Source organism: Elephas maximus, chromosome 18, assembly GCF_024166365.1.
Source record: "Elephas maximus indicus isolate mEleMax1 chromosome 18, mEleMax1 primary haplotype, whole genome shotgun sequence".
Lineage (NCBI taxonomy): Eukaryota > Metazoa > Chordata > Mammalia > Proboscidea > Elephantidae > Elephas > Elephas maximus.
Genome location: NC_064836.1, coordinates 10,618,673 through 10,633,760, shown reverse-complemented (window position 1 = coordinate 10,633,760; position 15,088 = coordinate 10,618,673). Strand labels below are relative to the sequence as shown.

General features: G+C 53.5%; 2 protein-coding genes across 3 annotated transcripts in view; both read right to left on the bottom strand.

The window, feature by feature from the left end:
• Window positions 1–2,054: 2,054 nt before the first annotated feature.
• Window positions 2,055–9,003, bottom strand: ELF3 (E74 like ETS transcription factor 3). 2 transcript variants are annotated; one of them, XM_049858258.1, is made up of 9 exons: window positions 8,660–9,003; window positions 8,051–8,221; window positions 7,501–7,722; window positions 6,926–7,069; window positions 6,617–6,724; window positions 6,362–6,454; window positions 6,115–6,231; window positions 4,888–5,083; window positions 2,055–3,935 (listed from the first exon to the last, which is right to left on the bottom strand). In XM_049858258.1, the coding sequence occupies exons 2-9, from the start codon at window positions 8,211–8,213 to the stop codon at window positions 3,821–3,823; spliced, it is 1,158 nt and encodes a 385-aa protein (XP_049714215.1). In that variant the 5' UTR covers window positions 8,214–8,221; window positions 8,660–9,003; the 3' UTR covers window positions 2,055–3,820. The 2 variants fall into 2 exon arrangements, with proteins under 2 accessions (XP_049714215.1, XP_049714214.1); XM_049858257.1 differs by having other exon boundaries at window positions 2,057–3,935; window positions 7,456–7,722; window positions 8,660–8,839.
• A 2,948-nt stretch (window positions 9,004–11,951) lies between these two features.
• The window catches only part of RNPEP (arginyl aminopeptidase), a 29,088-nt gene continuing 25,951 nt past the window's right edge, over window positions 11,952–15,088 (bottom strand). Inside the window, exons 10-11 of the mRNA XM_049858070.1 lie at window positions 14,892–15,034; window positions 11,952–13,544 (exon numbers count right to left, since the gene is read on the bottom strand). Of these exons, the coding sequence (XP_049714027.1) occupies window positions 13,386–13,544; window positions 14,892–15,034 (302 nt within the window). The 3' untranslated portion in view covers window positions 11,952–13,385. The remainder of the gene's footprint in view (window positions 13,545–14,891; window positions 15,035–15,088) is intronic.

Sequence of the window (15,088 nt, the reverse complement as noted above, 5' to 3'; positions counted from 1 at the left end):
GTGATGTGTGGTATATGTGTGTGTGGTGTATGTGTCAAGTTGTGTGGTGTGTATGTGTGAGGTGGTGTGTGAGTGTGTGTGGTATATATGTGGGTGAGTGTGTGTGTGGTGTATGTGTGTGTGGTGTGTGCACGTGAGTGTATGCGTGTGAGGTGTGCGGTATATGTGAGGGCATGGTGTATGTGATTGTGTCTGGTTTGTGAGTGTGGTGTGTATGCACGGTGTGTGTGTGTGTGTGTGTGTGTGTGTGAATGTGTGTGGTGTGAGAGTTGGGGAGGCGGTGGCCAGAGCAGGGAGAGGCAGGGAGAGTCACAGGGCAGCTTAACAAATATTTATCAAGCACCTTCTCTGTGCCAGGCACTGTGGAAGGTGCTGAGATGAGTAAGCCCCAGTCCTTGCCCAGAGGTGCTCACAACCCAGCAGGGGAGAGAGACATGTAAACAGATGACTGGGATGAAAGAACAGATTGAAAGGGCCCCTGAATAAAAACACAACCACTTTACCTACTTCGCTGAGGAGAGCAGGTGAAGCAAGACCTCTCCTGAATTAGGTGGGAGGGGTGGGGTTGCCGGGGAGAATCCAGGGGAGGCAGCAGCAGACAGAAGGCCCAGGCCACCAGCCCAGCCCCCAGCAGGCACACCCAAACATGGGGGGGTAACCTCCCTCTGACCTGCACAACACACCCAGTCCCACAGAAGCAGATAAGAGGTGACCAGCGGCTCAGGGCTGGATCTAACAGCCCAGCCCCGTGCCCTCCCCTGACAGCCCTCAGTCTGAGCCACACCAGAGGGGACCCCTCCTCCCCCACCTTCCATCTCTGAGTGGGAGTCCATTCAGAGGATCCTGAGCTGGTAAGAGTTGTGGGTAAGGGTGGCTGACGCTTGACAGAGAGGGCACCGGGGGATGAGGACGCCCAAACTGTGGGTTCTGGACTTGATGTGGGCTTGTGGCTTGTGCCTGCGGCTCTGCAGGGTCCTGAAGGATGGAGGGCAATGTTGGTATTGAAGTCTTGAGTAAGAAACATGTCCCTCCCTCCCTATCAGACTTCCCTCCCTCCCCCACTGCCAGGCTGCCCTCTGCCAGGCCACCCTCCCAGACTCTCTCACAGAGCAACAGTGGGGTGGGGATGCTGCTGCCTAGTTTCTGGCCTGGAGTCTAGGGTCTAGTCCCCACTCTGGCCAGGCTGTGACCTTGGGCCAGACATTAGCCTCATCAGTGAAATGCGGACACTCAGTCCCCCCCGAGAGCTGTAGTGCGAATCAAATGAGATAATGGGATGAGGAAAGCGCCTCATAAACTGAAAACAGCAGGACAAAGGTCAGAGTATAGTGCTGTGCCTCACGGCTGCCTCCCCAGCCCTTTGGCAGGGGATTAAGAGGCTGGGCTCCATATTCTCAACCCTCCTCCCCCACATGTACCGTCTGCGTCTCTCACTATCACTCTTGTTTCTTGTTGCATGCTGTGGAGTCGCTTCCGACTCACAGCGACCCATACAGCAGAATGAAACACCGGTCCTCTGCAGAGCCCGTTGTTGCAGCCACTGTGTCAGTTCAGCTCGTTGAGGGTCTTCCTCTTTTTAGCTGATGCTTTACCAAGCACGATGTTAGTATCCCCTTTTTAGAGCTGAAGAAACTGAAGCTCCAGGGAGGTGCTGCCAAGTATGCCCTGGGTCCCAAAGTCTCACCTCCCACATGTGGCTGACTTTAGGGATGCAGGTGACCCTTAATGTGGGAGGACCCCAAGATAATGTATGTAGAGAAATCAGCACAATGCCTAGCATGTATTAATTTTTTAAAGAAATGATGGTTATTATTAGGCTAAGCTTCCCCGGCTATAAGTGGCCTAGCCAGGATGGGACCCAGGTCTTATCTTAGGCTAAAACCTTTGCCCTTACCAGCTACCCTCTTGGGCTAACTTGCTCACACTTTAGAAGGGAAATGTAAGGGACACCATCTTCTTCCAAGATGGCTCCAGAAGGTCATAGGTTCTTTCATGACCCCATGTCTGTCTCCAACCAACATTCCCACTCTCCTTACTTGCTTCTCCAGGGTAAGCCTGTTTCCATACGCAGATATACACAGCCTTCTCAAAATCCCTTCTTTACCCACAACCCTTTAGGGAATGATCTGGTGTTTCCAAACCAACTAAACAGCACTTAAAGCTTGCCAAATGAGTTTTTAATGAACTCTGTGGAATTTGAAGGCTCAAACTTAAGAAACATTCCACCTAGAAGGTGTTTTACATAAGGTAGTGTACAGCGCACATCAAGAAAACATCCTTTCTAAAACCTAAATGCACTGACCACTGGAAACAGGACAGTACAATTCTGGAATCTAATGAGGAGTACATTGGAAAAGCCCTGACCTAGCAGAAGCTCCCAGGGCAAGGCTCCAGGGCAGCACCAAGGTACTGCTTAAGTGACCTTGGCCAAGTCACTGGCCCTATTGAACCTGTTTCTACGTCTGTAAAACAGGAGTAATAAACCTTCTCCCTTCTTGGGGGATTAGTGAATGAGGCTGTAAGTGGCATCTAGCACTTGGCGTAGAGTAGGCTGCCGACAGATGTCAATTCCTGCTCCACTCCTTCATCTCCATTCTTCTCTCTACACAACCTCAACTCTGATTTCAGGTCAGACAACAGAAGCTAGGATTCGTATTACAGACATGCGGCTCATAGCCGGCTTGGCTGGAACGTGAAAGCATCTATACACAAGGCCAGACATGCAATCTAGACTTCTTAGAGAACACTGGGTCCAGCCCCAGCCTTACAGAGAGGGAGCGGGACCAGAGAGCACCTACTTGGCCAAGGTCACAGATCCAGTGTGGCAGCAGCAGGACCAGGCCCCGGGCCTCAGCTCCTAAGCTCATGTCCTTGCTTGCAATGAGGTCTCGCAAGCTTTCTCACACATGAAGGTTTTCTCCTGTTTCCTCTGCTCTCCTCCCAGCCCCAGCCAGTATGTCTGAGCCCAGCCCTCCTGCTAAAGGAGGTCATGCTTAGCCCCTCTTCAAGTCTGTCTCTAAAGGTCCCCTGCCCTGCTTCCCTCCCTGGTCCCATAACCCTATCCAATCCAGAGGCCCAAACTTCAGGACACACATAGCCAAGACGAAGGTTAGAAAAAGCCGAGAAGGCACTTTATTGGAGGTCTCTACCTCCATCCACTGAGAAAGGAGCCAGAAGGCCCGCTCTGAGGGTCCTGGCGTCACCTACCCCTCACTGGCTGGCCCAGCCAAGGGCCTAGAACAGCCAGTCTGGCCACCAGCACTCATTGAGAGAGGAGCGGGCAGGGGACTGACTTAGAAAAAATAGATCTATGTACATCTGACATATTTATAGCACATAAATTAGGGACCGCTCTGACCCCCGCCCGCGGAGTCTAAGCACTGAGAAGGGAGGTAGGGGCCAGTGCAGGGAAGTCGCTGGAGGTCACTGGAGGGTCTCATCCTGACCCCTCTCACACACGGTGCTCTCCTAGGGCCTCCCTGGCCTCCTTGGCTTAGTCCAGGTGTCTGCAGGAGGAAGGTGCCATCTGCATCTAGTGTCTGCGACTGGGTTTGAGGAGGCACCAGATAAAAGGAACTACACTTGCAGTTATAGTCAGTAGTTCGAGTCACTTGTAATTCCAAGAGGAGGGCAGACAGGAGAGGCCACAGGCTCCGAATCCCAGGACAGTGGTTGACAATAAACCAACACTTCAGCTTCTGTCCACAGAAGCACACGAGGGAGCGTGCCCAAACAGGGGCAGCCACCATGCTCAGCTGTCCTCCTAAGAGGGCTGCAGGCCTTGAGTCCATGAGTTTGGTCCTGGGTCTAATTCAGACCCTCAGTTCCGACTCCCGGCAACCTCTTCCTCCTTCCAGCCACTGGAGTTTTTGCCAAACTTGTAGACAAGCCGCCGGCCATCCACTCGTTCCAGGATCTCCCGTTTATAGTAGTACCTGGGATGGGTGGTCAGAGGTGTCAGGCAGGAACACGCCCTGGTGTGCTGGCGCCTTCCACCTGTCCCGGTTATCCTCAGGAGGTCCCCACTTGTTTCCAGCTGGACTACCCTGACCCTAACCCACCATGGTTCAGCCTTCCTGAAGCTTCTCTCTCTTTCCCACCTGCAAGGGGAAGCTATCTACGGCCTTTGATTGTGTCCAGGTTACCTGGCTCTGCTTTTGTTTCTTTGTAACTTATGGCTGTGTCCTGGGGCACACCATGACACCACATATTTTGGGGCTGGAAGGGAGCTTAGGGATGAGCCAGTCCACCCTCGTTGTACACAGAAGCAAACTGAGGCCCAGACACAAGCTGCCCTGTGGTGGGAGAGCCAGGACTCGAGCGTGGACTGAGGCTAATGTTCTTTCCACCACTGGCTAAGTGCCTTGGTTAGGACAAGCCTTGCAGACAGGACAAAGAAATCTTCCTGTTAATTAAAGTTTACTGAGGACTTTCTGTGTGTCAGGCTAAGATTTTCTCCGTGTGATCACTTAATCACATGAAGTAGGTACCACCAGCTGCTGTCGAGTCGATTCCAACTCATGAAGGCCCCGTGTGGGTCGGAGTAGAACCACGCTCCACAGGGTTTTTAATGGCTGATTGTTCAGAAGTAGATCACCAGGCCTTTCTTCCTAGGTGCCTCTGGGTGGACTCAAACCTCCAACTCTTCAGTTAGCAGCCAAGCATGTTAACCATTTGCACCACCCAGGGACTCCATGAAGTAGGCAGGCATTGCTATTATCCAAACTTGTTGGATGAAACAGGGTTGGCAGAAGTTGGTGGTAGTGGTTGGGAGAGGGCAGTGGGCGGGCACACGAATACCATTCTGTTCCTGCTGACCCCGCTCATCTCTGCGCCGGATCCCCCAGGTGTCCAGCCAGGGCACGGGGGTCCCAGCCACCAGCTCACCTCATGGCCCGGCTCAGCTTCTCGTAGGTCATGCTGCTGTTCTTTTTCTTTTGGCCCCACAGCTGGGCCACGGCCTCAGAGCGCAGGAACTTGAAGACACCCTCGTGCCGGTTCTCCCACTTCATGAGGCCCTCATTGAGCTCCGGGTGGATGAGGATGTCCCGGATAAACTCCCACAGGTGGGTGCCTCGAGGGGCTGCAAGGCCAGATGCCCTCAGTGAGTGGGCCAGGTGTGTGGGCTATGCCCCCTTGCACCGCAGGCCAGCTGGCCCTGCCCATCCCAGCACGCCGCGTACTAATGGCAGACACATGGAACAGGCCTCACTTGGTGCCACATACTGTAGCGGCTGCTTTCCTCCTTGCCTCCTCACTAGATGGGAGCTCCCTGAGGACTGGCTTGCATCTTAAGCAGCAAGAGACATTTCACTCACTCAACATCTATCAAATGTCTGGCTGGGATACAGTGGTTGAGACACAGTACTGCCCAGAGGGGCTCCTGGTCCAGTGGTTAAAAAGTAACCATGCCAAATGGTGGCAAGAACAGGGAGCAAAGAACTGGCCCCAGCCTGGGGGGCCGTGGGACAGCGTCTCTGCAAAAATACCTCCCCTAGGACAGAGAGAGAAAAGCCAGGCAAAGTGTGCGTGAGGGGCAACTGCGTGAGCAAAAGCAGAGAGGCAAGAGAGACCACGGAGCTTTGTGGCAGCCTCTCGGTGGTTCGCGGAGGCTGGGGGACTCAGGCCCACAGGAACAGGACGGTGTGGTGGCTGGAGGGGTCGCCCCCTTCTCCACCCTCTGGCGGGCTGGGAGTCCAGCAGCCTAGGCACCCCCGGACCATGCTCTTTGCTGGTGGTCTCAGCCCACTGTGGGCTCTTCTGGCCCTCCCTGGCAGACACCAGCCTCCTCCCCCACCAAGGTGTCCCAGTAGGCAGGACAGGGGTCAAGTGCAGAGAGAACTGGAATGGGTTGTGCAGGAAGCTGGGCCCTTCCTTCTGGAGCCTGTTTCCCTCTGCTCCAGGACCACCCAGCCAGGCTGTGCAATGTGGTGGAGGCTGATAGTTACCATGTAGCCCTCCCCGCTGTGCACAGCTGTCACGAGGGTGGGTGGCAGCGTGGAAGGCAGAGAACACAGGAGAAGGGGGAATGCCAGTGATGCCATAATACCCCTCTCCCCCTACTCGCAGGCCCACCCCCTGGCCCTGCACAAAGTGGGAGACCCTGGAGCTCACCATGCTTGCTCTTCTTGCCCTCCAAACACTCCCGGGACTCTTTGCTCTGCTTTCGTGGCCGGCCCCGTTTCCGCTTCCCGTGCTTGGGGTCCCCCTTCTTACAGTCTGGAAAGCCATCTATGGGAAGCGGAGGTGGCCAGTCAGGAGAGGGCAGGATAGGAGTGCTGGGAGAGCAGCCCTCCACAGGAAAACTTGGGTCCTGCCCAGTGGGACACCCTCTTGGGACGCAGAAGCTCCCTGGACTCACCACTAGGGAAAGGCTTGTTGCTGTCTGTGTGATCCAGGTCCACATCGCTTCCACCGGAGTCTGAGGAGTGTGAGCTCTGAGGTGTCCCGGTGCCTGGGGAGGTGGACAGGGTGAGGCCCCATGCTGCCCATGGCCTCTGCTGGGCAGGGCCCCTGAGGCTCCTGGGACACGCTGCCCACCCCACCCCTGCTCCCTCCCAGAGAAGCCCAAGGGGCTCAGAGCACTCGGGGAAGGTGCTCCAGACAGGGCTCTCACCTGCAGTGGAGACATCTGAGCTGCCTGGGGAGGGGGCTCCGGCGCCGTAGCTGCTGGGGTAGTACGGGCAGTCCTCCAGCAGCTCCTGGACGAAGGGGCTTGCCTGGTCTGGGAGGGAGAGGTCAGAGTTCAGAGGGACTCAGAGGACCGGGCAGGATGGGGAAGGCTGCCTGGAGTCTGATAAGCTGCCTTTGGGAATTTTTCTAATTAGGGGAGGAAGAAACCTGGGATAGGGGGTCATCTCTAGTGCTCTGGGAGGGGCAGGGATGGGACAGGACAGGCTGGGAGGAGAGTTAAGAGGGTTCTCACCAAAGGGGCCCGTGTCTCCTAGGGTCTCCTGGAAGGCCATGCCGTCCTTCTCCAGGAGTTCAATGATCCAGCTGAGTTCGTCAGACATGCCGTCCTTCTCCAGCGGTTCAATGATCCAGCCAAGTTCGTCAGAAGGGCTGGCAGCTGGCATGGAAGGAGGAAGAGGTCGGCCCAGGCTGTGGCACACTTCTCTCACCCTCAGGGCTCCTCTCTGGCTGTGCCCTCTGGCCAGGGTCTGGGGTCCTTCCCATCGCTGTGCCAAACTCCGCTCAGCCTCTCTGACTAAGAAGGGGGACCAGGAAAGAAGCCAGCCTCCTCCCAACCCCTGAGCCCCCTCGGCATCAGAAACAGGGACAGACTACCCAATAAGCAAGGTTCACACAGGCTTACCTCTGCTTCCTTACTAACCTGTAGCGCACAATTTCACCTATTTTTCACACCTTTCACCCATGTGCAATTGTGCACTACAGATTAGTAAGCAAACACAAGTAACCCTATGCACACCCTGCTTACTGTAAGCCCACGCGTACCTTGCTTACTGGTTAATCCGCCCCTGACCAGGAGCTTGGACTCACTGAGGTCCCGCAGCTGGGCATGGAGCTGGTCCCCCAGAGGTCCAAACACCAGACGCAGCTCCTCAAGGGCACAACTGCAGAGCGTGGCCCCGTCCATGTCACACCGCGAGAAGTCGATGGAGCTGGCGTCGTATTTGTTCTTCTCCACTTGGTAGCTGATCCAGTCCAGAACCTGGGCCTTTGACCAGAACTGGGGCTGCTCCCCTGACCAACTGGCTTTCTCTATAAGGGGCCGGGGTGCAGCAACAGGGTCAGCTCATGTGACCTGGCAGACCCTCCAACCCCCCTTCCTGACGCCCGTTTGGAACAGGAGAAAAGACTGGATTCTTTGCCCATTTCCACCTGACCCCTCAGAGAACCCTCCCAGGGTAGGGGCAGGACGTGGCATTCACAGCAGCCACAACTCTCCCAACCCTACACCTCAGGCACTTATATCACCCCAGCCCCTAGCCCTAGAATTGGTTCAGGAAAGCCTCCTCCCTGTCCAAGCCCTGTTTATCAAACAGGCCCTCAGATGGATCTATCGCTCCCTCACCCTGCCGAGACCCACCTGTGCCCTGCAGAGGCATCTGTGTGTTGCTCAGGGTCAGCACCAGGTCATCAGCCCCAAAGTTGGCCGCAGGGGGAGCAGACACCTGAGTGGGGTCCTCCGAGCTGTACATGGCACTGAAGTAGTTGCTAAAAATGTTGCTAATCTCACAGGTTGCAGCCATGAGGCTACCTGGGGGGCGGGGAGGAGATGAGGTTGGTAAGGGGCCAGGGTCTTTGCCTTACATGCCACCTATTCTGTTCTGGCCAAGCCTGGGGCAGGAAAAGCCGCTACCTTGGTAACCCCAGAGTAGGAAGGCGAACGTCTCTTGGGGCACCCTTTCTTCAAGAAGGGTTCCAAGGTCTGGGAGGTAAGGGCACAGGACTCCCCCTGCTGGGGGCTCCCTCCTCAGCCCACCTGGGCCCAAGTGGGACCGGCAGTCATGACCACCCTGTCCCTCCCAAAACTGTTGCTCCACTCCCCGACCCGCAGGACACCCCCACCGCCTGACACTTCTGCTCCGAAATTCTCGATCCGGAGATGCACGGGCAGGTTCAGATCTGCAAATCCACTAGACGCCTCCCCAATTTCCCAAGGCCCAGGCTAGGGCGTATACAGACGGGGTCCTACCAGAGTGGTGTGGGGTATAGGTGCCGCAGGCAGGCAGGCAGGCAAGCAGGCAGGCTAAAGGGACAGCAGGCAGGCGAGTGACTCAGGCGGCAAGAGCTCGCCAGGTAGCACCAAGGCAGCTGGCCACGCTCACCCCCACCCGCCTAAATAGAGTGTGAGCTCCTCCCCGCCCCAGGGCCTTTATAGTGTGCTCCCCGGCGGTAACCTGAGCCGCTGGCTCATTGGATGGAGGGGATTTCCTGGCCTTTAGACTGGGCTCTTGGCCCCAGGTGATTTGCATATTATGTGCCACTCGGCCCGGATCCTAGCAGGGGTGCTGGGAAATCAGGCCCGGCTGGTTTAATGATTGTCAGAGTCTGTAATCCCACACCCTGTGGGGTTGGGCACAGGGCACTGGCCTGGGAGGGTGGGTGGGAGTCGCTGAGGTGGGCATCTGTGCTTTCAGCCACCCCCTGCCTCAGGAAACTCCTCCCAGGGGTCAGGCCAGGGGGAAGGGCAGGTGGGGGAATCCAAACCCCTGGCTGAACTGGGTCAAAAGGCTGTTGGTGTTGTCATGGTTGAGTCAATTCCCACTCCTGGCGACTCCACCACATGTGCAGAATAGAACTGCTCTACAGGGTTTTCAAAGCTGTGACCTTTAGAGAGCAGATTGCCAGGCCTGTCTTCCGAGGCACCTCTGGGCACAGGCTGGGAGGCCCTCCAGGCCTAACACCAGGCAATATTCATGGGCTAGTGGGTGGGGAAAGAGCCCTGGTGGTGCAGGGGTAAGCACTCAGCTACGAACCAAAAGGTCGGTAGTTTGAAACCACCATTCATTCTGCACAAGAAAGATGTAGCAATCAGCTTCCGTAGATTACAGTCTTGGAAACCCTATGGGCCAGTTCTACTCTGTCCTACAGGGTTGCTATGAGTTGGAATTCAACTCCACAGCAACAGGTTTTAGTGGGTGGGGGCCAGGCCTGCCAGCCTAGGCCCAGGTCTCCAAGGTCCCCAGCCACAGGAGCCACTCTTAGATTTTGTTGGCAAAGTCTTGGCACACTCTCGCCTGCCTGAACCCCATCTATCCAACAAGGCTGCTACAGCCACTTCTGGAGACCTGGCTCTGCTTGAATGCTCTTCCCTCAGGCTCTGATGGAGCCCCCCCTCCTCTGCTGGGTGCTGCCGGAGGTGCTGGGACCCACGAGGATCTCTTTATCCCTGTCCCCCATCGAATCACCTGTTCACTCTGCCCAGTTTACCAGTACCTGTCTACCGCCCTCTAGTGGTCAGAAGCCTGACTACCTGGGTCATGTCATTCAAAGAATAAAAAGGTACACACAGTAATAATTTATTATTTAGCAGGCATTTTTACCGTATTCCCCAACTTAATCCCTACAAAATCCCTGTAAGGAATGCACAACGATCCTCATTTTAAAGGTGAAGAAACTGTAGCTCAGAGGGCTTGAATGATTCTCCCAGGCCACACCGAGCTAGTTATGCGGTATGGCTGAGATTTGAACCCAGGTATGTCAGATGCCCAAACCCCATGCTTTACCCATACGACATGCCTCCTGGCTTCAGAACCCACCCTCAACTCCATTAAAGAGCTCTTGCCTCCCCTAAGAGCAGAGTGAGTCTCCCACGGGTGTGGTCCTCTCTATAGACAAGGTCCTATACGGCCCCCTTGAGACCCTGGAGATAGCGGTAACAGAGTGGTGAGAAGGCAGGTTTGTAGTGTTTCCACGACTATGTAGTCTTGGGCAAGATTCTGCACTTCAGTTTCCCACTAGTCAAGTGAGAAGGTTGTTTGGACTTAATCCCTAAAACCTTCCAGATGGAGTTTTTTATGCATCTACAATGCAAGGTGTTTCTCTCTCTCCTTTCCACTCCTTGATGCCCAAGGCCCTGGGTGACCCAGGGTGCACTCAGCCTTGGTGGGTGGAGGGCTCCTGAAACAACAGGTTACTCCAACCCCAGAGACCCCTTTCTTTTAACTCTACAGACTGAAGGCTAAAAAATCCAACCCAGGGAATCTACTGCTTATCTTGTCTCTCAAACTACGGGGTGCTTAGAAGACAGGGGGGCTAATGTCCAGGGCTGCCTCGGGCTCTGGCGATAGGATTTTCCCCAGCCCTTCGGGGGACCTCCCCCAGGGAGCCAGAGGCAGGCACACCCTGGGCCCAGTCACTCACTCTGGAATGTGGGTGAACCGGCTTCTAGCCCCAGGACTGCTCACGTGCTCCCTGCCCTGAGGATGGGTGGGGTGAGGAGGATGTATAGAGAGGGGATTAAGATCTGCTCCCTTGCCTTCAGGGGGCTTAAGTGCAGAAATGGAGGTGAGATATGTGAATCCTTATCTCCAAGTAGTAATGCCTTCAACAGCCAAGTGAAGGTTATGGAAAATAAGTGGGAAAGGCTTGGATTTGAGGTCTTACTTGGAGGGATAGGGGTGGGGGTGGAAAGAAGATTCCATGGTGGTGGTCAGAGCAGCTAGGAAGCAGGAGGCAAGGGGCCTTCCCAATACTCTGCCAATGCCAAGGACAGCCTGTTGACCTTCCCCACAGAGCCGCCCAGACAGTGGCACAGCCCCATCTTGGGGACGGCAGGGAGCACTGCCCCAGCCCTCTAAGATGATAGGAACGTGGGTGGGGTAGGCAACACAACTCAGGACACATGGAGTCAAAGAACTGTTTTCAGGATGAGCTTCCAGCCCTTTTCTTTCAGTGACTCTTCACTATTACTGGGCTCATCAATGCTGTAGGTTTTCATACGCAGCAAGGAATAGCAGCCACTGGTCTCAGGGCTAAGCTAGCTGGAGGCACCCGGATAGCCATTAAATAGCCCTCATTTTTTTTATAGCACACTGCCGGGGACACGACAGCCCTGAAAGAGCCATCACATTGCCTGGAGCTAGAGTAGCTCTTACAATCCTGGGCCCCTAAAACCCCCTCTTAAGACCCAAAATACCCTCTCTTCTGATGAAGCTCTGGGTGTGCCATGGGACAGAGGCACTCAGCAGCCAGCCACATGGTCACCACTATTTCCTTGCTTTTGCTGAGGGTGAAAACAAATCTATTTAAGCGGCTGAGCTGTGTTTTCTTTCCTAAACCCCATGCAGGGAAGGGCAGAGGCTAGTATTGATAACCTCAAAGCCAAGGGCAAAGCCACAAATGGAGACTGGTTCAGGGGTGCCCTGGAATTTAATGAAATAAAATAAAAGACAACTTAAATATATTTCAATATTTCTGCACAACCCTCCCCTCACCACACCACCAAACTGAAGTTTCTAACTGCTTAGATCTCCAGGATGAAGCCAGGAAATCTCAACTTCATGCCAAATTTTGAATAGACTCTACTTACCATTTTTTTTTTTTTTTTACCATACCATCAAAATAGTGATCCGGGAGCAAAGGAGGGGAGGCCCAGTGAAGCCCAGGGATACTGAGATACTGAGAACAACACCAGAACTCTCATTTTTTAGCAATGGAAAAGATGGAGAGGAGGATACCGCAGATGGAGGAGGGTACTGCAGATGGAGAATTTAGGGGTTTCACAGAGGACTGGAGTGTACCCATTTATACATCGTTCCACCAATAATCTCCACGCCATACTTCCAGGTGCAGGTGTGGAACCCCCACTTATCTAGCCTGGGAGTCCCCTAAGGGCAGGGACACTGTCATCCTCTGGGTCTCCTCCAGTGACCTTCTTAGAACACCTGTACACAGAGGGGATACCTGGTAGAAGAAACTTTTTTTTATAATTAAATTTTTGTGTGTTTTATTATTTTCTTATTGTGCTTCAGGTGAAAGTTTACAGAGCAAATTAGTTCCTCATTAAACAACATACAACTTGTTTTGTGACATTGTTGCCACCCTGCCATGTGTCAACGCTCTCCTCTTCCCTGGGTTCCCTGTTTCCATTCATCCAGTTTTCCTGTCCCTTCCTGCCTTCTCGTCTTTGCTTTTGGGCTGGTATGCCCATGAGTCTCGTATACATCATGACTGAACTACAAATGAAGCACATCCCTCAAGTGAGTTATCGTTTGCCCTATAGGCCTGTCTGATCTTTGGCTGAAGGGCGAAACCTCAGGAGTAACTTCAGTACTGAGTTAAAAGGGTATCCAGGGGCCATACTCTTCGGGTTTCTCCAGTCTCTGTCAGACCAACAAGTCTGGTCTTTTTTTTTGTGAGTTGGAATTTTGTTCTACATTTTTCTCCAGCTCTGTTCGGAACCCTCTATTGTGATCCCTGTCAAAGCAGTCAGTGGTGGTAGCCAGGCACCTTCCAGTTGTTCCGAGTGGTAGAAGAAATTTAACACTCCATCTATAACTCCAACTTAAATACTTTCCACTTAAAAACATTTATTAAAATAAAGATCAAACCTAAAAAAAATTACCAGAACGCCGGCCCTTTGCATAGTACCTGAAGAAATGGCAAAAAAAGAAATAGTAAAATCCTTTCTGCAGACCTAAGTGGGGAGGCGGGAGAAGACTGACTGCCCCACCCCGGCCAGCAGCGTGCTGGTATACTGAGGAGAGCTGTGGAAGTTCTCTGGTCTCAGGCCTCAGCGTTCCAGAGGTTCCCACCACAGCAATGGCCTGAGAGTCACATACACCGAAGCCCAGAGAATAGGTTATCCTGAGGGGATAGAAACTGCAGGAAGCTGACTGGAGAATTGGAAGTTGGAAACAAGCGATTATTCTGAAAGCCTGTGAAGGCTGAAGAGGCAGAGGCCACTCGCTGAGCCCCTAATTGCCCTTGGGCTCCAGGATTTGCTGGATGTAGTTGACCACGTTGCTGTGGAGCTGGGAGGCAGTGGAAGCAAAGGTCTCCTTGGCGAGGGCCTGGGCCACCTCGCTGCCACTCACCATCGCGTGGTACAACGGAAGGGTGTACTTCTGCTTCCCCTGCATGAAACACATATACACACGGCCTGAGCGGCCTGTTTGGTGGGTCTGGCCAGCCCTCCTGTCCCCTGGTACCAGTGTAATGGCAGTCATGGTCAAGTGCCAAAAGGGACGTAGGTATCAGTACTGGATTGAGGAGCTTCTCAGAGGTAAGTGCTCTAATTCTGCCATTTTCTTAGAGGCCACAGACCCATGGAGATAGATCCCATTATTCACCCCAATCCATGGTAACACAGGGACTCTACACCCAACAAAACAATGAGGAGTGACATAACAGGGCTGCAAGCTTTTAGAAAGCTATTAGGTGGCTAGAGACAGACAGGCAGATACCAAAGGCTGTACCACCTAAAGGTGAGGGCTACGTAAAGGTCAAGTGTAGCGAAGCAAAAGATCCACAAGTCAAATTCACATAACGTAAGCCAGCGACATCATGGAACCTTGGTGAGGCCTTCAGAGGGCTCCCAATACCTCCAAATAGGTACCCACCTCAAAGGGATGGGGGAGTCAGCATTGCCTTATATCCACAGCCGGTCTTGCTCCCTGCTCTAGAATCTGATAACTTCACCGAAAGAGCCCTAGGCCCTTCCCCAGCAGGGGACTCTGACAAGGTCATCTGCTGTGTGTCTCAATTTTTCCCAAGTCACAGGGCTTATCTGTCACTAATCTTTCTTGTCCTCTGACCCATTACCCCACCCCCATTACTCATTAGGCTTCTCAGTTTGGGGTTAGCTCTGACCAGCTCTGACCATTTCTTCCTCAGGCCTCACCAGCCGATCTGCAAAAAGCTCCCCAACACACAACGGGATACTACTCAGCCATAAAGGGAAATAAAGTCCTGATGCCTGCCACTTCATGGGTGAACCTTGAAAACATCATGCTGAGTGAAAGCAGTCAGTCCCAAAAGGACTAGTATTATATGGTATTTGTATGAAATAAGCAAATATACAGAAACCAAAGGTTAGGGGGCATTGAGTTTATGTTAATGGTGGTGGAATGACTTGGAAAGGATAGTGAGAATGTTTGCACAACATGAACAAGGTTACACTCAATGTCACTGAATTATACATGTAGAAATGGTTGAGATGGCATATTATGTATATTTTCACCACAATAAAAAAAAACTTACAAAAAAAAAAAGCTCCCCAAGCCCACAAGCTTCCCTTCCCCCAGGGCAAGTCCTCCACAAGCCCCACTTTTCACATGACTGATGTGCAGGGTCCTCCAGGAGGCCATCTCCCCGTCTCAGCTCCAGAGAAGGTCAGTACACACCTCAGACCCCTGAGGCTCTGATGACACTAGCTGCGGGGCCCACCCTGTGCCTGAGGCATGTAGGTGGGAGTCACCCACCTGGCTCCACAGGAACTCCTTCACTTTCCAGAAATCCTCCTGGTGGTCATTCTTAAGGACAATCTGGCCCCATCGTAGCCTTAGCTCTGCGTTCCGGGCGTTTGAGACATTTGGGTATGTCTCTCCAAGTTTTTTCAAGTTCCCTATAAAAGAGAAAGAAAAGAGTTGTTAACAACTCTGCCAGCAGTCCTGTGTCG

What these genes read in the sequence shown, in the direction of transcription:
- ELF3 (XM_049858257.1), bottom strand. Translation starts at nt 8,213, where the DNA reads ATGGCTGCAACCTGTGAGATTAGCAACATTTTTAGCAACTACTTCAGT. An exon ending in GGGCAAGAAGAGCAAGCATG is followed by an intron (nt 5,084 to 6,114) that starts GTGAGCTCCAGG and finishes CTGGCCTTGCAG; the next exon opens with CCCCTCGAGGCACCCACCTG. An exon ending in AAGCTGAGCCGGGCCATGAG is followed by an intron (nt 3,936 to 4,887) that starts GTGAGCTGGTGG and finishes CACCCATCCCAG; the next exon opens with GTACTACTATAAACGGGAGA.